The 25,116-nt window shown below is 36.6% G+C and overlaps 1 protein-coding gene across 1 annotated transcript; it reads left to right on the top strand.

Annotated features, from left to right (window-relative positions):
- Positions 1–592: 592 nt before the first annotated feature.
- Positions 593–13,676, top strand: LOC125248341 (A disintegrin and metalloproteinase with thrombospondin motifs 8). Its single transcript, XM_048160091.1, has 9 exons — positions 593–1,726; positions 3,610–3,849; positions 5,391–5,523; positions 5,604–5,771; positions 8,330–8,622; positions 9,051–9,237; positions 9,312–9,484; positions 11,309–11,484; positions 11,568–13,676. Exons 1-9 carry the CDS (start codon positions 1,031–1,033, stop codon positions 12,298–12,300), a joined length of 2,799 nt encoding a protein of 932 aa, XP_048016048.1. The 5' UTR covers positions 593–1,030; the 3' UTR covers positions 12,301–13,676.
- The last annotated feature ends 11,440 nt before the right edge of the window (positions 13,677–25,116 follow it).

The following is a 25,116-nucleotide window of genomic DNA, read 5'->3' as shown; positions in this document are numbered from 1 at the left end:
TAGTCTTTCAATTTATTTCTACCTCAATTAAATCATCGTCGCCCTCTGGTGTCTGAGTCAGAGAATATCTATAAACTGTTTCAGGTACGAATCATGAATGAAGCGAATGTGTGCGTGTGTTCACATCCATGTACAATGTCTTACTGCCACCTTGTGGAGACTGAACATTATGTCCCCTTTCTACATAGTCTACCTACGAGTTAACTACAAAGACGAACATTTTTTAGAGCACTGTAAAATAGTAAATATAGTGATGTAGATGATGCTTTTAAACAATCTGGATACAACCTACTACGTTTTAAAGCTCCTCTTGAGCAGATTTCCAGATTGCTCTACTCAGCACAAACGGTGATAATTTATCAGTCAGCACTTGTGGAGTAATTAAGCATTTAGTCTTTTTAACATAAAACTGCTGTTATTATTTATCACTTTATCAAGCATTAAAATATCACAAATATGTAGGCCTAATTAAAAAAAAAGGTAACTTTTATATCATTAAATATTTGGCTTTTTTCAGGAACATATTACTAGCACATCAAAACTAGAAATACACTAATATTAACTACCCAGTTGACAAACTGTTGCTATTTAGGAAGGGGTGTGCTTCTCAGTTTTCATTGGGCAAACCCGATCCAGAGGTTTTTCACGAGGGCACAGTGGGAGGAGAGACTACAGCAGCGCTGGATATCAAAAATAAACCTCTCATTTCTCAGAAAGTATAAATACCAGCGCCTCAATCCGTGAGACAGTCCTGGACTTTACAGCTCACGCTCCTATTTAACTTAAATTCAATTTGTGTACCTAGTGATAGCCTGTTTGCATTAAATAATTACTTATTCAGTTTCAAACTAGATTTAAGCTAATGAATGCATGTGCTGGATAGTGATTTTAAACATTTATGATATTAACATTTTTCAGACAAGGAATGGACCATTGATTCAACCCAGTTTCTGAAAGTTTATCATTAGCCTATAGTTATCAATTCGTTATATTCATTATTTTCTATTTGGAATAGCAGCATTTTAATAAAATGTGGTCGTGTTTAGTCATATCTACTTTAATTGTTTGCCTCTTCGCTGAAACATCTGCCCACTCATTTGAGACTGAGGAGATTATACCTGTACGGCTGACTGGAAGAACCGGTGGACGAGTGGCAAAGAGGAGTGAAGAACATCCCAGCTTTAGACTCACGGCTTTCGGCAGGAATTTCACACTTAATTTGACACCGGACAGCACCTTTATGTCGCCAGCACTGAAGGTATATCGCATCAAAGTCAATCCACAAGAAAGACTCGAGTCAACCAGCAACCTGACAGATCTTTATAAGTCCTTGAATCAAACTGAAGAGACTGGAGCTGAATTATTAAAAGGTTGTTTTTACACCGGCTCTGTTGACTCCAATGAGGACTCTATTGTTTCTGTCAGCTTATGTCGTGGGATTTTAGGATCATTCATCACAGATGGTAAAGAATATACAGTCGAACCTAAACTTTTCGGCTTGGGAACATATGGAAAGTTAACCGAGCAGCTGCATGTCATTAAAAGAAGACGTCTTACAAAGTCCCCGCAGGTTTCTAAACAGCTGTCAGATATCAGGGATGATAATCGAAATTCGATGGTCCAGATGCCGTCTAGGCGCAGGCGCTTTGTCTCTACGCCCAGGTTTATTGAGACTTTGGTGGTCGGTGACGCTTCCCTGACACATTTCTATGGAGACGAGATCAAGGTAAGGGCTCACACGTGTAGATAAAGATATGTTTAGTTTTAGCAATTTTGACAGCTGAAAAATCTAGATGAAGTAGCTGGTCTAAGATGTTTAATAGATGGTGCAAGATGATCCAACCGGGTCATTTGCTGGTTGACCAGCTATCATCTTACAAAAACCACTTTCAGATGGCATGCCCAACTGGTAGCTGGGGTTTGCTGGTCTAAGATGGTCAAAATGTCTTTTTAATAAAAGACAAATAGCTTAAGCTAAAAATAGCTTAAGTTTTGACTTGCTGGTCTTCTCTGTTTTAAGGTGGTCTTATCTAGTTTAAGATGGTCTTCCAGCTTGTGTTTAACTGGTTTAGCAGGTCAGAAAGCTGGTCTTCCACTCTAGCTAATTGAAATTTGCCCAAAACCCTGCTAAAACCAGTCAACAGGCAAGACAGACTATTCCGGGAGTCCATCTTTGGTTTACAAATACTAATTCATATTATAGGCTACCCCACCCTTTTAAGTCAAATACTTGTTTTAATATCGAAAGAAGGATACAATTTTGAACAGTAAGAGCTATTTAGTGTACCTTGAGGGACATGTTAACATGTACATACCATAGACTGTACAAGAATGAGTCACAGTTCATATGAACTGTACTTTACTGATCTTCACACCCACTTATGATCCACCACCCCCTGAAATTCTCCTTCATCGAGTCATCGAAAACAAATGATTGGAAAAGCCTAGAGTTTGAAAAAAATGCACTGTCCGGGTCAGTATCATGAGGCAGATAGCAATCCAGATGTTGATTTTGGGATCCAAATTTGCAGCTGGAAACACAATGCCTCGTAAAGAAATCCATGGACAACCAGCTGCTTTACTGCTGACGTCAGGGCTTTTCAACAAACAAACAAACCACATATTGATGAAAAAAATCTCCAGAATAATCTCTAGTGTTTGGCTCTATCAGACAATAATTCCCCCATTTAAAGAATATTGAATGAGGTATTATATACTGTAAATGGGCAATCAGTACAGGTACACATTTTGATAAACCTGCTAACAGTAATCAATAATCCTGTCTCCTTTATCAAAATATTAACTTTTTTTCCACTATGCATTGTCTATTGCAGTGTACTGCATTTGAAAAAGCTGGAGATATTATTGTCCACAATAACTTGGAAAAATATGCAGAGTAAAAGCCGTTCCATTCCAGCAGTTCTGGACTGTCCTGCCAATGATGTCATGCTTTTACACTTAAAGGTGCAGTAAGCAATTTCTGAGAATCTTTGTTGAACACTGTTGATATTTGAAATCAACCCAAACAAACACACCCCTCCCTTCATTGCTCCGCCCCCAAAATGCATGAACATGCAGTGCAAGAGTGGATGTCTCTTTATCATAGCTGAAGCGAAGCAAAATAAGAAGATGACAAATGAACGATGAGAAAACACAAAAAATGAATATACAGTATACAAATATATACAAGCAAGAGTTCATTGTTAGTCGCCAGCAGCACACACTCAAAACCAAAGTTACTCGTGTATGGAGCAGAAATAACGCAACCTCTGCATTCGTTTTCAGGCCTTCTCGCTTAGGTCTCTCCAGTGCTGGAAAGCTTTTCTAATATTAACACAGGCCCTAAAGCTCTTTCCTGATCATAACCCTTTTTCTTTTTCCAGTGATATTCCTTGTTTGTAATGTCTCTCAGCCATCTCTCTTTCTACAGTCTCTCTCTCTCCTCCCCCATCATGAGTGTATACGCCCCCTACTGCCGATTTGCTACAAGTTTGTTGTGGTGCTCGGTCCAATCGACTTTCAACAGCGTTTCTCAGAAATCGCTTACTACACCTTTAACATTCTGCTGCACAGTTGTCGAATAGCAAGCTGTTGGTTTTCTCTCTTTAGCACTACATGCTGACCTTGATGTCAGTGGCTGCTCAGATTTACAAACATCCCAGCATTAAGAACTCCATCAACATAGTGCTTGTGAAGATGCTGATCGTGGAGGACGAAGAGGTTGGGCCGTCAGTCTCCAGCAATGGAGGCGTCGCTCTGCGCAACTTCTGTGCCTGGCAACAGCTCTTCAACCCGCCCAGTCACAGGCATCCGGAGCACTATGATACTGCCATACTTTTTACTAGAGAGGTGAGCAGTGATTTATTATGTATTTTATGGGATCATGATGAAGTGAGATTCTTGACCGTAGCTGAATTTAGAATCCCTTGTGAAAAAGAATACTTTTTTTTAATGGTGAAGTTGCAATTTATTACAATTAAACATACATTAAACTACATTTAAAATTATAGCTTTAGCATGTTAGTCAAAACATCAAAATAAGTGTATTAATAAATAAGTTTATTAAAACATAATGATTTAAAGGGTTAGTTCACCCAAAAATGAAAATTCTGTAATTTATTACTCACTCTCATGTTGTTCCAAACCCGTAAGACTTTCGTTCATCATCGGAACACAAATTAAGATCTTTTTGATGAAATCTGAGAGCTTCCATTGACAGCCTATGCAACTACCACTTTCAAGCGCCAGAAAGGTAGTAAAGACATCATAAAAGTACTCCATGTGACTCAGTGGTTTAACCTCAATTTTATGAAGCGATGCGAGTGCTTTGTTTGCGCAAAAAATTTTAATTTACGATTTTATTTACAAAATATAAACAAAGCACTCGTGTCGCTTCATAAAATTGAGGTTAAACCACTGGAGTCACATGGATTACTTTAATGATGTCTTTAATACCTTTCTGGGCCTTGAATATGGTAGTAGTGTAAGCTGTCAGTGGAGGGACAGAAAGATTTCAGATTTCATTAAATAGATCGTCATTTGTGTTTCGAAGATGAACGAAAGTCTTATGGGTTTGGAACAACATGAGGGTAAGTAATAAATGCCAAAATTTTCATTTTTGTGTGAACTAACCCTTTAAAATGTACTTTAATGCAATTTTTTTTCATTTGGCTTTATCGCAAATTGCACTTTTTAAAAGTCTGTTAAGAAACAGACTCGCTTTAAGTACAATATATTTAAGTTGCATTTATTTCATCAATAAAATACACTTTTAAGATTTGAAATACACTACAAGTGCACATTCAATACAGTTAAGCACAGTTCTTTTTTTTTTTTTACAAGGGGTTGCTTTTATTATACCACTAAAAATTGTGCATATGACCGGGTTCAGCAGCTTAAGTATGAGCTTGACCTGTCAAAAAAGTGCATTGAAAAGTGTCAAAAAGTTTATGGTGCATAACTCATTACTAGAGCAGACGTTATGGCATATTGAAACTGAAAAGGAGACTTAAAAGACAGACTACAGACAGCAGCTCCTCTGAAAGGTGAACACATGTGAGACCGGCTCTCGCATTGTGCCAAGGCCAGATGTGCCTTGAATCATGTGTGTTTTGTGGTCTTTTGCTTTGGAAACATTTGTCTCCGTCTCAGATATCTGGGCAAAGGATGGAAAAGACTCCAGTCATGTTTTTGAGATACATTTTCAGACGCCACATAGTTACATTTTCTCACTTCATAGGTCTGCTGTCTGCCAAAACTATTTATTTGCTTGGTTTTATGATGGAAACACTGGCAATATGTTTTTTGCTCTTACTATTAACCAGAACCCTGGAACAGCAATAAGAATTCTGTTTTTTTTTTTTTTTTTTTTATCCTAAACTGCCTTTCAGGACATCTGTGGACATCAGAGTTGTGACACATTGGGTGTAGCTGATGTCGGAACCATGTGCGACACCAAAAGGAGCTGTTCTGTTATTGAAGACAACGGCCTTCAGGCAGCTTACACGACTGCCCATGAGCTAGGTGTGGATGTCCTCTGGTAAACACTAAGCAATTGTTTAGTTGATTTGACCTTTCATAATGTGATTTTGTTCTTATTTCAGGCCATGTTTTGAGTATGCCGCATGATGACACTAAGAACTGTGAGCAGCTTTTTGGACATCTAGGCGAGCACCATATCATGGCCCCTGTTTACACTCAGCTCAATAAGACCTCGCCTTGGTCTCCCTGCAGTGCTTTGTACGTCACAGATTTTTTCGACAATGGACATGGTATGTGCACAAAATTTTAGCTGGGTCAATGACGTGACGTTATTTTTTTTTTCTTCAGATCCATTAATGGTAACAATTTATTTTAGGGTTCAATTCTCACTTTTAACTAGTTGCCTATTCGCTTGCATATTACTAGGATATTGGCTGTTTATTAGCACTTATAAAGCACATATTAATATTCTGCATGACCATATTCTACACCCCAGTCCAATGTGGAAATTTTAGCGGCATCAAGCAGATAGGTTGCGAACTGCAAGCAACGGCAGCTCACCCCTCCCTTTCGAAGCAAAATAGAGAAGCTACAGTGGCCGTCTGGCCGACACAAGTCAAAGATGTCATCGTCTGAGACAGCAGAGAGTATGTTAGCCAATCAAGCAATGACGTTTCTTCTTACTTCTAACAAAGAATGGATGCTGCTTCTAATAAACCAGACGACTACTACTACTTCTTCTTTGTGCGTATTCAACATAGTGACGATGCAAGCTGCCTCTAAAAACACAAACGATTTAGATGAACAACAACATAGTGATAAAACACGCTCTGTAGAGTGTTTGTCCGTTTAGTCCATTCTAAGGTAATAAAAACATAACTGTTCATTATGTACACCATTGAAAACATAGTTATGTATATTATATTGCATTTCTGTCAATAGATCCTCCCAAATTTTACACATTGCACCTTTACACCTTACTAACTATTAATAAGCAGTAAATTAGAAGTTTGTTGAGGCAGAATTTGTAGTTAATAGTGAATATGTGTTCCCCATACTGAAGTGTTAACCTACAGTGAATAGCATATATACTTGAATACATTTATGCTATGATGAACGTGTTTTTAATTTATGAATTAAAATTAATTTGACTATTTTGTGGGTTATAAAGTCAAAAATGTCTGATATCGTAATTAAGGAAAAATAATTAAAAGAATGATATTCATGAAAATAAGTAATTAACTTGGCATAATTTTATTAGAAAATGTATTTATTTATGATTATTATATATTATAGAATATTTATTATTTATTACAAAATTAATATTTAACAAAACATAAAACAAATTATATCATAGAGATATTATTAATGTTATATTAATGCAGACCCTCAAGATTACGGAAGAGGATTAGGGCCAAGCAATAATAAAAAAATAAAACCATCTCAAGATTAAAGTTGTTAAATTTCGAGAAAAATGCCGTTAAATTATGAGAACAAATTTGTAATTTAATGAGTTTTTCTCATAATTTAATGAGTTTATTCTCAACATTTTATCTCGACTTTTTTCTAGAAATTTAACAACATTTTTCTCATAATTTAACGAATTTGTTCTCGTAATTTAACAACTTTTTTCTTGTAATTTAATGAGTTTATTCTCAACATTTTATCTCGACTTTTTCTTGAAATTTAATGAGTTTTTTCTTGAAATTTAACGAGTTTTTCCTTGAAATTTAACGAGTTTTTCTCGTAATTTAATGTTTATTCTCAACATTTTATCTCGACTTTTTTCTCAAAATTTAATGAGTTTTTTCTCGTAATTTAACGAGTTTATTCTCAACATTTTATCTCGACCTTTTTCTCGAAATGTAACGAGTTTTTTCTCAAAATTTAACAACTTTAATCTCAAGATGGTTTTATTTTTGTATTATTGCTTGGCCCTAATCCTCTTCTGTACACGATTGTGAGTCAGGGTCAATACATTTTCTATACTATTATTTGATTATTATAAAATAACTAGGTTAGTATGATGTCATGTGGTGCGACTCTAAAATGTAATGATATTTATGAATTAATAACACAAAAAAATACTATTTGTCTTGAAAAGTACATATATAACCTATTTGAAAATAATGATTAAGATGTCTACATGTGTTAAAGGTGTAAGTAAAATATATATATGGTTACACCACATTACATTTTTAGAGTCATTAAATTGAAACGTTTCTTGAAAATCTCAGCAATGTTTTTTTTAAAACCAGCAAGGAGTACATTTGTAAGAATTTCGATCCCAATCCCGATTTTTCCTTTTCTTCATCATGGATACTCTTATTAGTTAGTCCCCCAGTTTCAGTAAGTGCAAATTTACAAAAGCACAGGAAACAGATTCTCGTGAATGCCATTAAAAAGTCAGCCTAACTTATGCAGAGAGCTTCGGGGGTTCCCCTCGTTTATAGTCAAACACTTTTACATCATCTTTTGCTTGTTATAATGTAGATTCATAATTTTCAGTTCCTTTCCATTGAGTCAGAACGAATGCATTCCTGTCACTTCACTCCAACTCATAAAAAGGGAATGTAACAAATGTTTTCTTTCCACCGGGCCACGTCTCTTTAGTATTGGTCTCGCACATTTCCTTTTTAACTGCTGTATCATTTGAAGTGGGCAGTGGCCCATGTTCCCCACGTGCATTTCTGCTCACTCGTGTTCCTCCTCACGGCTCACTCCCCCAGATGTGCATTCCTGCAAGTCTCCCTAAATGTCAGCTCCAGAAGCCTAATGTTCCCACTGTTACACAATCCTTTGATTTCAGGATTTACTACCCTCTAACTCTTCCTCTGGATAATAACAGGAGACTGTTTACTGGACACCCCTGAGACGATAGTGGCCTTACCCACTGAGCTACCAGGCATAACTTACAGCCTGGACCGCCAGTGCCAACAGATATTTGGAGAGGAGTTTTCGCATTGTCCCAACACTTCAGCCAGTGAGGTGTGCGGACAGCTCTGGTGCCAGCAAGAAGGCCAGTCTCTGTGCACAACCAGGAACGGGAGCCTTCCCTGGGCGGACGGCACAAGCTGCGGCCCCAACAGGACCTGCCTGAACAGTGTATGCATGTCCTCTGAGGAAGTCATGAGACCTAAGGTATTTGAAGCTACTCTTGCGTAACCAAATATAAGATATATTATTTTATCAGTATAGGGACACAAAAGATTATAAAGGACATTAAATTGATCAAAAATACAGTATAACAGTAATATAATGAAACATTATTACAATTTATATATTATTACAATAAAGCTCTTTCTGATTTAAAACAACTGTTTTCTATTAGAATATATCTTCGGTGTCACATGATCCTTCATAAATCGTTCTTATATGTGGATTTGGTGCTCAAGAAACATTTTTTATTATTATCAATGTCAAAAACAGTTGTGCTGCTAAATATTTTTGTGGAAACCAACATTTTTCCAGGATTCTTTTCTTTATCATGAATGTCAGTTGGGTGACATTAAAATCACACGCTCAGTAGTCTAGGAGATTCATTTGGTTGTGTGGTTCTTCTGGTTCAGCCGGCTGTGGATGGAGGCTGGGGTGAGTGGGGACCATGGCAACCGTGTTCCAGATCATGCGGAGGCGGAGTGATGTTCTCCTACCGAGAGTGTAGCCGGCCATCTCCTGAAAACGGTGGAAAATACTGTGTGGGCCAGAGAGTGAATTACCAGTCCTGCAACAAACAGGCCTGTGAGAATAACCAAGGTGAGTTGTTCTCTTCATTGTCAGTCATTTCATATTGTGTTATTATACTAGGTAACAATTCTTTACAATTGCAGGAAAAAGTTTCAGAGAGGAACAATGTGAGAAGTACAACAATCCCAATCACTTTGATGTGCATGGAAATGTGAAGCAGTGGATACCAAAATACGCTGGAGTGTCGCTACGGGATAGATGTAAACTCTTTTGCAGAGCACGAGGCAGCAGTGAATTCAGAGTATTTGCAACTAAAGTAAGTTGCACATTATTTTTGAAATCTACAATGTGAGCACACTTAAATTTGCATTTATACATTTGGCAGATGCTTTTATCCAAGGCAGTTTACATTGCATTCACAGCAGGGCTTGACATTAACTTTTTTGCTCACTATCCACTGTGGCGAGTGGTTTTCTAAAGTGAAGCATTTTCACTGGCCACAATTTTGACATTGATAGCATGGGAAAAAACTGCCATATAGATATTTTTAATATCTCATAATTTGGCAGCAGGTATATTAGGCTGCTGTCACTTTAAGAGCTGACGCACAGATCCATTATACTGTTATACGTGTTTTCTTTCTCAACTGTTTACGTTCACTTAAAACATAACTGATTGTGTTTATGTGAATACTCGCCAAGACCGGCATTTTAATATTATTTTGTGTGTATTTGACTGTTTAAGCGCAATAAACAGCGAAAAAGAACTCAATTTAGTACTGAGAGCGAGGTGGCTTTATGTGCGCGAGCATTGGGTGTGAGCACAAAATCTGCGGAAATTAGTAAAATTATGTGCAATACGTGCAATCCCACGCTGAAATTCAAGCCCTGTAACACCAAGAATATACATCTGGAGCAAATGAGATGAGTGAGTGAAGGGAGGCGGGTTTGTGTGTCATCTCGCTATCGGAGAAATTAGAGAGCGAGGAAACGCAGCTGTATCGCTTATCTATTCTGCGGAAAATAAGTATTGGAAGTTTCAGATATTTCAGAATCGATATGTATTGAAATATCTACACTTCATTGCACCTAGTTTATTATTCCAGATGCCTTTGGGAAAATTGAAATATATATTATACTGTATATAAAATTCAACCCACCAAACTGCGTTACACGCCACTGCTGTAATCCATTTTTTTTTTTTTTTTTAATTTTACACACAAATACAAAACACCATCATAGTTACACACATCATTAAAATAATGCAATAAACGTTAATTTAACAACTTAATACGTAACACAAAACCCTAATGTACACAACAGATTAGAAAAAAATAATAAACAGTTATTTCAATTAAAAAACATAAAATGTGAGCTGTTATTCTAGGAATGTCAATTTATGTTTTTTCAGTTTAAATTATGAGATGAGTTGTTCTTTTTCACTTCCAAAAATGTATATTTAACAGTATTTAAAGGATTAGTTCACTTTCAAATAAATTTTCCTGATAATTTATTCACCCCCATGTCATCCAAGATGTTCATGTCTTTCTTTCTTCAGTTGAAAAGAAAGGTTTTTGATGAAAACATTCCAGGATTATTCTCCTTATAGTGGACTTCAATGGCCTCCAGACGGTAGAAGGTCAAAATTACAGTTTCAGTGCAGCTTCAAAGGGCTTTAAACGATACCAGATGAGGAATAAGGGTCTTATCTAGAGAAACCATCGCTCATTTTAGAAAAAAATGTAAATGTGTAATCGCTGTATGTCCTACACCTTCCTTATTCAACTTACGGAACGAACGCAGCGCCAGTTCCATTTTTTCCGTAAGTAGAATAGGGAAGGCGTAGGACATACAGCGTAAGCTTTGTGAAGAATACGAAAGTGCGGTTTTGGCGGAACCACTTGAAAGGCGATCATTTGTTTATATAAAGCATATACGTTTACATTTTTTTTCGAAAATGACCGATCATTTCGAAAAATTTATTTGAAAGTGAACTAATACTTTAACTGTAAAATTACTTTAAATGTCCCATTAGATTAATTACAGTTTTTCAGCATGTAGAGTGAGGGAACTTAGCGCTAACCAATTAACAGGTCTTTTACTGTTAAAATGATAAATATTTTACATTGTTTTAATCTCAGGTAATTGATGGAACCCCGTGCGGTCCAGATACCACATCATTCTGTGTGCAAGGCCAGTGTATCAAAGCTGGTTGCGACCTGGAGATCGATTCGAATAAGAAGCTCGACAAATGTGGCGTGTGTGGCGGGAACGGTCAGAGCTGCAGGATGATATCTGGCTCATTCAATAAAGTCGTGTAAGAACATCTCACTGCTGGTTTTAATGAAAAAAGTTTGTTAATTTTGGCCACATTAATTTAAATCTCTCCTGTTTTTCTAGCCATGGATATAAGGACGTTGTGACGATTCCAAGTGGAGCCACTAACATAAACATCAAACAGCAGAGCCATGGAAGTATACCACACGATGGCCATTACTTGGCTGTACGGAGAGAAAATGGTGATTATATCTTGAATGGCAACTTCTCGGTCTCCACAGTGGAGCAGTATATTCCAGTGCTCGGGGCTGTGCTCAAGTACAGTGGCTCGTCCACCACACTAGAGAGACTTCAGAGCTTCCGCCAGCTACAGGAACCAATCACAATACAGCTGCTCTACACCGCTGGGGAATCCATCCCACCGAAGGTCAAATACACCTTCTACATTCCTAAAACCATGTCTTTCAGCAAACCTAAAGACAAAAAGATTGCTGGCAAACTGATCCATCCCTTTGGAGTGCCACAGTGGGTCTCGGGCGAGTGGTCTGAATGCTCCAAAACGTGTGGTTCAGGATGGTCCAGGAGAAATGTGGAATGTAAAGACAATGCTGGCTTCTATTCAAACCACTGCAATAAAGATCTCAGACCTTCTGATATCAGGCCCTGCGCAGACCTGCCATGTCCCATGTGGCAAATAGGACCTTGGTCTTCATGCTCACAAACTTGTGGCCACGGTGAACGCCAGCGTAGGATGCTCTGCATCGATTACACTGGGAAGGTTGTGGAACTGGAGAATTGTGACCCTGCCAAGATGCCTCAATCAGTATCTGAAAAGTGTTTCTACCAAGAGTGTTGAGGACATTATGCAGGCTTTCAAATTTTTCAGAGGTGATAAGACGTTCCTGTGAAACAATATACAGATTATCATTTAGACCGTGCTTCAAGTTGGAGCATAAAATATTCAGCCTTAGATGGAAAAACGGTTGAGCTGTGTCGAGTGATCTTGGTCATGAATGTTGCACGGACTGATCACTTGGGCTTTGGTTTTCCAAATATATATTAATAACCACTATTGAAGATTTATCCAATAGATATCTACCTCAGCAAGCAATGCTGTTTCCCTAACTTCTGTCTCCTATTTGCTTTTTCAGATCATTCCATATCAGTTATTTTTCATAATACACCAATCAGCTAAGCTTTCACATTCATCTCAGGCTGAATTTTTAAAATAAGGACAAAAATCATTTATTTCCAAACATTCAAAGCTTCTAAAAATTCAGATTTGAAAGGAATTTGGAATTATTTTAACTTGTAATCTGAAAATGTTACTAGGAACTGTCACTCGCTAAGCCACTATGAAGGTGCTATCATTTTTTATTGATTTACTTTGTGATTTGGTCAATAATTATTGATTTTACTTTTTTTTTAATTTATGGCTTGCATGTATCGGAGGTTATTTTCACTTTCAGAGTTGAAGTGTAGCAAGAACACTTGATTAAAGCATGATCATATAAATCTATTAGTTCATGTATATAGAAAACTGTATCAGAGGAACACAGTGGTTGAGCCTAATTTATTTTCTGGAACATTAATAATTACAATTAAATGTTAGATCTAGTTTAGAAACTACTTTTGAAAATTCCTCAACAAACATAATGTTTGTGTCCATTCAGAGGGTTATACAATGGTTATGTAATGTACCATTTACTATCGCTGTTCTTGTATTAAACACTGTTTTATTTCAAAAGTGCACATAGCAAATTGTTGTGAATTGCTACGTGAATGAAAACATGGAGGTTTGGAAAGATCAGACCTTCCAGTGTTTTCATGCTTCTTGAGTAGATATGTCTGCTGAAGTTTTGAAAGAGCTGTGTAGTTGAACGTTATTGAGAAGAAAAAACAGTACAGCATAAAACTAAACTGAAAATAGGTTATGCTCCTTTATAATGATTGTATATGAATGTTAATATGGTTTTGGCAATTCCAGTTGTGTATATTTCATATATTAGTCATATTAAAATGCGGCAAAACATATTATCCCTTCAGTGAAGGATTGTACTTGTTACTTCTTCATTGTAAAGCTATTTATTTTTGTAAATTTTTATTGTATAAAATAGATACAAATAATGCATTGTTTTCCAGATGCTGCTTTCTTTTTGTTTTGTAACTTATCAATGAAATGTCTGATAATAAAAATGCCTAAACATTACAAAATCTTCTTTTTGGATGAATGTATTTAATTAAGGCTACCAGAAAGATAAGTGCAAAACATAAAGCATCAGATATTTAAATTTAAAGGATTAGTTCACTTTCAAATAAAATTTTCCTGATAATTTACTCACCCCCATGTGGACTTCAATGGCCTCCAAATGGTTGAAGGTCAAAATTACAGTTTCAGTGCAGCTTCAAAGGGCTTTAAACGATACCAGACGAGGAATAAGGGTCATATCTAGAGAAACGATCGGTCATTTTCGAAAAAAAAATGCAAATGTATATGCTTTATATAAACAAATGATCGCCTTCCAAGTGCATCCGCCAAAACCACACTTTCGTATTCTTCAAAAAGCTTACGCTGTATGTCCTACGCCTTCCCTATTCTACTTACGCTGCGTTCGTTCCGTAGGTAGAATAGGGAAGGCGTGTTTGGAGTCCATTGAAGTCCGCTATAAGGAGAATAATCCTGGAATTTTTTCATCAAAAACCTTCATTTCTTTTCGACTGAAGAAAGAAAGACATGAACATCTTGGATGACATGGGGGTGAGTAAATTATCAGGAAAATTTTATTTGAAAGTGAACTAATCCTTTAACATGAATGACTACAAAAGTGCATAGACCAGCATGACACAAAGGCTCTAATTTTCTTGATATTACAGAGAACGGATCTGCATGCTAAGATGTGGTTTGTAAAGTTCAGCTGGATGTCAAATACGATAAGATTCCTGGCTAGCTATAGTGTTGTTGACCTCAGTAAGGTTGAGCTAGAGGCGGCATTCCTTCATCAAGTACAAAATGTCAAAGATTTCCTGAGATATATGCTGAGATTGTGAGGTTGTTGGACCGGAATAACTGTGTATCATCTGCACAGCAGTAATAGGAAAATCATGAGACTTTATAACAGGGCGCAAAAATGTTACAGGGCGAGAAAAAGAGAGGGCTAAGCACCGAACCCTGAGGTTCGCCAGCGGTAAGCTGGAGTGATTCAGACACCTCTCCACTGTACAAAGCCTTGAAGGATAGGTCTAACAGACAGATACTTAAAGGTTTAGTTCACTTTCAAATTAAAATTTCCTGATAATTTACTCACCCCCATGTCATCCAAGATGTTCATGTCCTTCTCTCTTCAGTCAAAAAGAAATTAAGGTTTTTGATGAAAACATTCCAGGATTTTTCTCCATATAGTGGACTTCAATGGCCTCCAGACGGTTGAAGGTCAAAATTACGATCCCAGATGAGGAATAGGTCTTATCTAGAGAAACCATCGCTCATTTTCTAAAAAAATGAAAAATTATATACATTTTAACCATAAATGCTCATCTTGAACTAGCTTTTTTCTTCTTCTTCTCTATTAGAATTCTGGCAGTGTAGACACTGCTAAGTGTATTAACCCTTAAATGCATACCTCGGGTCTTTAGTGACCCGGGACGTCATTCACTACCCTCCTCCTCGTTCATTTTTTAAAGTTAGACATCAACCTTCTTGGTATTTCTCAATCAATTCATTATAAAGAATATAACAAGAAAAAAATCATAAAATTGTAAAAGAATGCCTATTTTTGTATTCATTTTTTGTAAAAATTGTATAGGGTCGCAAACGACCCGAGGTGTGTATGAGTGTACATATATTTTTTTCTGCACGACAATAATTGAATCTTAGATGACAGAATAAGTGCAATTCATCTTTATTCCACAAGGTGGCAATGTCTGATACACAATGCTGAAGTGATGACTCATTCAGACAGAAACCGAAATAATAAGAGAAACATGAAATGGCTCAGCGATTTACTGCAGAGCAAGTACTGAACGCAATCAAATGACTGTAACTGTTACTGGATGGATCTGGTGAAGCTGTTAGCGATCGGAATATTGATTTTGAAGATGTTGAAAATTATATAGTTCTGAAAATATGTTTGAGATCGCAAATGGGCTCATATCCATGACCTCAAACATAAAACTAGCCCATTATTTGCTGAATTTACTGGGAAATGAGCTCTGACGAGGACAGTAATGATGGCATAAAACATCTGCTCAAACGGAGCCCTTTCAAGCTCCAAAAGGTAACAAAATAAGATTTATTTTATTCTTCTGTAATTGTTATTCTAATATCAGAGGAGTTTTATATTATCACGACAGGTAGAGATCCTTTCGTGTTAGATATAGATCCGGGTCGATAAAGACCCGAATATGTAAGAATGATTGGCGAAACAGTCGTGCATTTAAGGGTTAAAACGCTTTGAAGCTGCACTGAAACTAATTTTGACGTTCAACCGCTTGGAGGCCATTGAAGTCCCCTATAAGGAGAAAAATTCTGGAATGTTTTCATCAAAAACCTTAATTTCTTTTCGACTGAAGAAAGAAAGACATGAACATCTTGGATGACATGGAGGTGAGTAAATTATCAGGAAATTTGAATTTGAAAGTGAACTAATCCTTTAAAGCATCTGCTTGTGGTTTTTGATGAAAACATTCCAGGATTTTTCTCCATATAGTGGACTTCAATGGCCTCCAGACGGTTGAAGGTCAAAATTACGATCCCAGATGAGGAATAAGGGTCTTATCTAGAGAAACCATCGCTCATTTTCTAAAAAAATGAAAAATTATATACATTTTAACCATAAATGCTCATCTTGAACTAGCTTTTTTCTTCTTCTTCTCTATTAGAATTCTGGCAGTGTAGACACTGCTAAGTGTATTAACCCTTAAATGCATACCTCGGGTCTTTAGTGACCCGGGACGTCATTCACTACCCTCCTCCTCGTTCATTTTTTAAAGTTAGACATCAACCTTCTTGGTATTTCTCAATCAATTCATTATAAAGAATATAACAAGAAAAAAATCATAAAATTGTAAAAGAATGCCTATTTTTGTATTAATTTTTTGTAAAAATTGTATAGGGTCGCAAACGACCCGAGGTGTGTATGAGTGTACATATATTTTTTTCTGCACGACAATAATTGAATCTTAGATGACAGAATAAGTGCAATTCATCTTTATTCCACAAGGTGGCAATGTCTGATACACAATGCTGAAGTGATGACTCATTCAGACAGAAACCGAAATAATAAGAGAAACATGAAATGGCTCAGCAATTTACTGCAGAGCAAGTACTGAACGCAATCAAATATGACTGTAACTGTTACTGGATGGATCTGGTGAAGCTGTTAGCGATCGGAATATTGATTTTGAAGATGTTGAAAATTATATAGTTCTGAGAATATGTTTGAGATCGCGAATGGGCTCATATCCATGACCTCAAACATAAAACTAGCCCATTATTTGCTGAATTTACTGGGAAATGAGCTCTGACGAGGACAGTGATGATGGCATAAAACATCTGCTCAAACGGAGCCCTTTCAAGCTCCAAAAGGTAACAAAATACGATTTATTTTATTCTTCTGTAATTGTTATTCTAATATCAGAGGAGTTTTATATTATCACGACAGGTAGAGATCCTTCCGTGTTAGATATAGATCCGGGTCGATAAAGACCCGAATATGTAAGAATGATTGGCGAAACAGTCGTGCATTTAAGGGTTAAAACGCTTTGAAGCTGCACTGAAACTAATTTTGACGTTCAACCGCTTGGAGGCCATTGAAGTCCACTATAAGGAGAAAAATTCTGGAATGTTTTCATCAAAAACCTTAATTTCTTTTCGACTGAAGAAAGAAAGACATGAACATCTTGGATGACATGGAGGTGAGTAAATTATCAGGAAATTTGAATTTGAAAGTGAACTAATCCTTTAAAGCATCTGCTTGTGGCAATATGGATATCTAAGAAAGGTTAAACTGAGAGCCAGGAAAGGTTTGAAACATTTGACCTAAACTCCTTACAGACCTTCAGCATTCAACAGGCTATAGTGTCTCAAATGAAAAATTGAAATCATGACTGCTAAAAGTGCCTCTGAAACCCATCACTGCCAAAGAAACCTGATGGTCTACTAACACTAACACTGTGGCCCTAATGTGCGACTTGGAGTTGTAAGAAACACATTTTGGCACGGCATTCAACTAGTAACAACAACTCCAAACTTTGGTCTCTAATCAGATTGGATTTTATTGGGCCAACATAGCCTCTGAGATTTTTCCCTAATTTTGAAGAGGTACTCTTTCCTAAAAGAGGGCCCCTTTGAGAGAATGTTTGTTTGATGGAAAATCCTATTCCTCAGAGAAAGCACATGTCTGAGAGGCAGCTGCTCTCTATCTCTTAGAAAGGGTTTTGCATGAGTTTGGCTCAGAATGAGATGCATCTGCTACAATTGTTACATAAATTCGCACTATATCTTCTGTCTAGCTCTTCCTTTCCACTGATAAAATGAACAGAACTGCACTTTTAAAACAAACCGTCATCTCTAATAGTTTCACATATTGTCAAACTTGACTAGTAAAGCGCTGTTGTACTGTCTGCTTAATTTGTAATTATTCATAGAAGTATATACTTTCATATGGGCTGAACGCTTTTATACCAACATGATAGCGTAAACAAACTTTTTCGTGAACTGTTAATTGTTTCTCAAGACATCATGTTCTCATAAACTGCTGCATTAGAACAGGCTGCATATGTTGTGCAAATCTACCTTAAGGATGTGGAACAGAACTTTCAACCACAACTCAGCCCAAAAACACAGAGCAAAAAAACACACACATTGTTCTAATATGTGGGTGTTATTTACAGGTTACTATTTAGCCAGCACTTTTTATCCAAATTGAATTATCCAGATTATGTGCCTGACTTAGTAAAACTCGCACAGTTGAGAAAATGAATCAGTGGAAATGTTCAGAAACCAGGCCAATACAAACCCATTGTGTCTCACTGTGAGCCAATGGAAATGGCCATCAATAAAAGAAGATTCATTTATTTTCACCTGTTGTTATCCAGCAGACATCATTCTCTAGGGTGCACGTCTTCGGAAAGTGTTCCTTTTTAATTACATTAGTTGTTACAAGCTGTTCTAACATGCTTATGTGATTACTGGCTGTTGTTTACCAAGCACTTTTTTTTTAATCAAAAGTGAATTACGATGCTCTGCTTATGTGCCTTGCTCAAAGGCTCAATGGTGAAGATTTGTATTGTGAGCTCAGAAAAACTCTCACTAATTGCTACTTTCATGTAGACCCTTGAGTGTAAAGATTCCACACACACCCTTATTTGTTTCTAAACAAGGCCACACATTGAGCTAATGCAAACTGCATACAGAAATATATAAATCTGGCCATTTTTAAGGGCTAGGCAAACAGCATGAGAAAAGTTTATTTTTGCTATCCAGTGAGGTTTAGAAAGCTGTTTGCACTCCCATTCATCTCAGTGGCACTTTCTGAAGTAGTAGTTTATTTAGCGTTCAGTTCTGTTGCCAGGAGCCAATCACCTGAACCTAAATGCCATGTGATTAATGACTCCAGGGCTGCAGGAAAATGACATCATGACAATGCTGATTGCCTGATGGCAACCCTTCACTTTGACTATGCTGGGCTGTGATGCCAAAGGCAGTAGACAGGGAAAAATATGTCAGTCTTCCAGAAATATTTTTACTTTTTCTATTTATATACAGTATTATTTAAACGCTGCTTCCCGAAAATGATATTTTTGAATGGCTGTCAATGAAGAAAGATGCTCTATGCAGCCAGATAGTGGGCTAATGACAGCTCTGGGCTGTCTGAAATGAAGTAACAACAATGCAAAAGAAAGGTCAGCGCAGGTCTTCTTGTGTCTTTTCTGAGCCAGAGGAAATTACCATCTATCTATACACAGGGGTTGGGCAATGAAACTGAAACACCTGGTTTTAGACCACAATAATGTATTAGTATGGTATAAGGCCTCCTTCTGCAGCCAATGCAGCATCAATTCGTCTTGGAAATGGCAGATACAAGTCCTGCACAGTGCCCAGAGGGATTTTGATCCATTCCTCTTTCAGAACAGTGTCCAGGTCATGTTGTGATGCTGGTGGAGGAAAATGTGTTTTTTGGCTTGTTCCTCCAAAATACCCCCAAGTGGCTCTAAAATATTTAGATCTGGTGGCTGTGCAGGCCATTCATGTTCATCAAACCATTCTGTCACAAGTCTTGCGTTATGTATTGGTGCACTATCAATGCTGATATGACACCCCTTCAGGGTACAATGTTTGAACCATTAGGTGCACATGGTCCTCCAGAATGGTTCGATAGTCCTTGGCAGTGACGCGCCCATCAAGCGCAGTAGGGAACGCCATGATATTGCAGCCCAAACCATCACTGATCCACCCTGTGCTTCACTCTGAGCAGCAACAGTCCAGGCTCTTTGGTTCTTCTCCACAGTGTAAATCCCACAGATGTGGGAAAGACGGTGAGAACAATACATGGTTCACAATGTCCATAGCCCAAGAATTGCATTGTTGGCACCAATGAAACCGACATTTGGCACTGGCACGACTGACCAAATGTTTGGCTATAGTAGCCTGGCCATGAATATTGACTCTGTGGAGCTCCAGACAAACAGTTTGGTGGAAACAGGAGAGTCAAGGTGCGTATTTAATTCTGCAGTGAGTTGCTCTTGTAGCTGTGGTTTTATGTTTTTTGGATACAATTTGGGTTAGTACCTGGACATCCCTTTCAGACAGCTTCCTGTCCTGGTCACAGATGAGCCACAAAAACAGATTCAGTATTCCTCAAAATGAATAAAAACAGTGAAATGCAAACACAAACCTGGGTAACACTTTATTTTACAGTGTCATTGTTACATGTTACATGTAGTTACTGTAGTAATAACTATAAATTATGAATAATTGCATTCAATTAACCCTAAACCAAACCCTCGTCCTAAACCTAACACTATAAAAAGTACATGTAGTTAATTATTATTACTCAGTACTTAAATGTATAATTACGTTGTAACAAGGACACCTTAAAATAAAGTGTAACCCAAACCTGCAATAGGCTAATTAAATATGTTAAATAACACAAATATTTAATCTCACTTTATTAACCAATGTCTTTGCTGCTGACCTTCGATGATCCAATTCAACCATACTAATAAGCAAAAAATTATTTATTTTTTTATTGCTGAAGTAAGAAAACATTATTCTCTTGTGTCCTATTCTTCTGCAATCCAAAATGGCAGCACTGCTGAAAGGTTTGAGCTGCGCCCTCTACTGTACAGGTGTGAATTTGCATTTCCTTCAGCCTGAGGCTTATTCATTTCACTTTCCCCCGGATTCACAGACAAATTATGAAAAATTACAGTAATTCACATTTTTTTTTACAGAAAATGTATTGTATTTTTATACAGTATTTTTTTCTGTTTTCTTAAATTACAAACAAATGTATGTAAAATGACAAAAATAATCAGTAATTAAACAGTAACAAAACAATTAAAGGATAAAACGGTCAAAACCCATAGAATTAAAGTAAAATATCCTAATTTAAATAAACCGAAAAACACTTATTTTACAGGTATTTCCTGATTTGATTCAAATGACTGAACAGAACATCAAACACTAACAGATCTCTCAAGATCTCTGCATCTTCACTTATTACAGTCCAGACTTTGTTTCTTTTATACAAAGGTTCTTACTGAAATTAACAGATTTAGATGTTGATGTCTTATTGCTTTAGTTGGGCTCTTGACCCTTGACTTATTCATGTTAGTTTTTCTCTGACTGCTTTAACTGTGTGTTTCTATTGTATGTTTGTTATAGTAAAAATGCAGGAGAAACTCTGATCAGATGATTTTGGGTGCTTGTTGATGATATAGTTATCATGAAGTGGCCTGATTCACTGATATCACATAAAGTCAAATTTCTGAGTATATTAACTGTTAATTTCATATGATTTACTGTAACCTTGTGATATTGTGGAATCATATTACGATAACCTGGTATTCTGATTTTTAAGTCACTTTGCAGAAAAAGTTTTCAATTCAGAAGGGAGGCAGTGAAGAAGGCTTACCATCAGCTAATGCTGGCAGGCAGACCAATGCTGATGAAAGGTAAGCTAGGCCGTTGAGTTTCCCATTATAACTCTGGTTAATCCCAGGAAAAGGGAGTATGGAAAATCAATTGAATCAGAGCACCTCTCCACAAGTTCAATATCAAAGGAGCATTTTAATACTCAGCATTTGAAATGTTCTAGCTAATCAGTACAACAAATATATTTTAGGTAAAACAAAATGTACAATACTATTTCTTCTACCCAATCTGTTACCCAAAAAGTAGACAAATTACAAAATAAATTTGCTTTCATATAACAAATGAAGCACATAAAAAGCTGCAGTGTTTTGTAGAGTACAGTGGACTGCATCATGCATGTAATATTAACAGATTATAAATCAACCATTGTTTAGATCCTGTTTATACTTGTGCAACTGATATGACTCTTTAAAGATGTGCTGGCCTTAGTAAAGTTAACAACTGTCTCTGTGGCCAGATTCGACTTTTGGTGGAAATATACCTTGGAATTACTTCTGCAAACCTTGCGGCAATAACTTTAACAGCTCAATCAGTTTAATTAACTTTCAAGCTGTTGTTATCTGAAAGTGTGGCTTTCTCATTGACCAACAGCCTTTATAATTTACAACACCGTCTGTGTGTCTTAAAGAGACAGTGCCAAATTTGCATTAAAAATTCTGTTCAATTCACATCATCGTTAATAATAAAGTTAATGCACGCATTTATTTTTGTTTTTTTTTGTTTCACCTAATTATTGTCTATGTAATTTTTCATGGCTCTGAACCTAAAACCTTACAGACATTATGCTATTCTAAATCTGCCAGAAGGAAAGATTTACTTACAAACACTTCAGCTTTGCAAAATTCCTATTAAATAAATATCTTTGCACAGACTTCTGGAAAATCCTGATGATGATTTTGGCTTTACTTTCTCTTTATGATCACACAATAAAAATGGTTTATAAGCTCAGCTCTTGCCTGTGTTGAAAAAGTAATTTGTTTATTAAATTCCATTAATGAGAATTATTCTTTTAAAGCCCTTATTTGAATTGTACTCTTTTTTTATGGCCACATATGTGCATGTTACCCTGCAAGATGTTTTTAAACTTTACAGTTTAGAGTTTAAATGTCATTAAAATGTGTTTATATATTCACTTACATTTTATACAGCAAATTGCAGAAATTAGCATGGTGATTTCCATTAGCTAGAACGCTCTAATCTTTTTTAGTCAGAATCTGAGCCTGAGACAGAAGTGAAAGGTCAGGTTTTGATCAGGTTTTAATTCTTTGCTCTTGTCCTGGTATTTCTTTTCCTTGAGTAGTTACAGATTTTGTGTGTTTGTGTGTTGATGCACAAAGTTTTTTTCATTTAACCCGCATCTCATTTTGACAACTGTGTCCTATTTAAACAACTAATACCACAAGGTTACCTCAGGCTTAGTTCCACTCTATGAATATGCAGAAAACACTCAGATATCTTGGTCAGTGCTCATCATTATGAAACATAAGAGATTAATAACAAAGACATTAAAAATGGATTTAATCCATTTTTACCTATTTAATGGTGTGTAGCAAGAATATGTTCTACATTTGCTTCACTCTGTCAAATGAAAGAAGTGTGTTTGCTCGGTGCCATGCGAACAACACACTAATGAAATAAAGGCATAAAACAGCAGGAACCCTTTTTATTTAGCAGCTCTAATTGAAAACGTGTGTATTAAAAACACATTATAGAGTAATTTTATATTAATAAGGATTTTTTTCCTAATAAAGACATGTTCTTTACACAGTTTATACAGTTTAAAACACTCATAGTACTTTTATGTTTTTTCTTCTGCTAAAATTCCGTTTGTAATTAATTTTACAACTTTTTGTTGTTGTTTTTTTTTTAATTAAGAACATGGAAATTTTGCACGTTCATGTTTTATGCTGTAGACTTTGTAGAACTTTGTAAACTTTGTGAAGGATTCCTGTATACTCTGAAATATTCTAAAATCTGTACACAAATATATTGGATATGGATATATGATATGATACAGTGCAGATATTTAGAAAGTTTGGAATGCCAAGGATGGTTTTAAATCACATTAACATCCATCAACCCACCAAATGTGGGTGGATTTCAGCAGTGGCGTGTAACGCAGTCACTCCTACTAGCCATTTTAGCAGGATGAATTGTATATACAATATATATATGCAATAGTATATATATAATATATATATATTTTTTATTGTAGTCATTTAAAAAGGCATCTGAAATAATAAACAAACTGCAATGTAATGTTGTCAAAAATATTGTTTTTTCAATACTGAGATATCTGAAACGCTTCCAATACTCATTTCCCACAGAATAGATAAGCAATACCAGCTGTGTTTTCTCACTCTCTTATCTCTCTGATAGCGAGATGACACACAAACCCGCCTCCCCTCACTCACTCATCTCATTTGCTCCGGATGAATATTGTTGGTGTTACAGGGCTTGAATTTCAGCATTGGGATTGATTGTATTGCTCCTAATTTTACTCATTCCCGCAGATTTCATGCTCACACCCAATGCGCGTGCACATAAAGCCGCTTCTCAGTACTAAATTGAGTTGTTTTTTGCACGGGCAGTCATTGCCTAATGGTTAGAGAGTCCACGGTTTGCAGTGCGCACTAACTTCACTCTAAAAAATGCTGGGTTAAATATGGACAAACCCAGGGATTGGATTGTTTTCACCCAGCCATTTTTTTCAACCAATTTTGTATTTATTTTTTTAGCCCACAATATAGTGTGATGGAATTTTTGAACTAATTAATAATGAACTAACATTTCTTTTCTTCTACAGGCCTAATAATAACAATAATCTAACTTAGAAATAGAGAAACAGTCACTAGGACTGAGTGTTGTGATTCAGAAACATTCTGCTGTGCTGGCTAGACAGCATCCTTCTGGGGATAAAAAATAGTCTTTGAGAGGTTGTTTTGACCTATTGAGTAATCTGAACTATTAACCCAGTGATATTTTTTGATGATCCTGTGATTCAGTTGTTCTAATCTAAATTTACTCCGGCAGTAAGCGGGACAGAGGAACTGAGATGTTTTTCTTAAATCTAAACTAATCATATTGAGACTGATGATAATGAGTAATAGATCATGCCATGCTGACTATGAAGTGTACCTGAAATCCTATAAAACCTGTTGTATTCCTTTGTTCGGAGAGAGATTCTCTGGAATGATGAGAACTCTCCCGGCCGTGATTAAAGCATATTCTGAGGCATAGACTGGAGTCTGTTTGGTTTTTAGGCTGCAGCAAACCTAAGCACTAGAGATCTTTTTCTATACTATAGTGATAGTGTTTAGTGGTGAGGAGCACTAAAGAGCTTATTATCAGGTGATAGTGCCGGTGGGGAGCACTAAAGAGCTTAGTATCAGGTGATAGGCCCCCAAAACAGGCCGAGACGTCGGCCGACTCGAACAGGTATTAAAAGTACGCTCAGTAGAGTATAAATTTATTGGTTTATGGTGTCAGGGACACCCAGGTTTATTGGTTGATGGT

Source organism: Megalobrama amblycephala, linkage group LG16 (assembly GCF_018812025.1).
Source record: "Megalobrama amblycephala isolate DHTTF-2021 linkage group LG16, ASM1881202v1, whole genome shotgun sequence".
Classification (NCBI taxonomy): Eukaryota; Metazoa; Chordata; class Actinopteri; order Cypriniformes; family Xenocyprididae; genus Megalobrama; species Megalobrama amblycephala.
This window is presented reverse-complemented; position numbering and strand designations above follow the sequence as displayed.

Bases quoted from the DNA above. Each gene is read 5' to 3' on its own strand.
- LOC125248341 (XM_048160091.1), top strand. From the start codon at position 1,031: ATGTGGTCGTGTTTAGTCATATCTACTTTAATTGTTTGCCTCTTCGCT. The intron at 9,238-9,311 runs GTGAGTTGTTCT...TTACAATTGCAG, and splicing joins GGCCTGTGAGAATAACCAAG to GAAAAAGTTTCAGAGAGGAA. The intron at 11,485-11,567 runs GTAAGAACATCT...CTGTTTTTCTAG, and splicing joins GGCTCATTCAATAAAGTCGT to CCATGGATATAAGGACGTTG.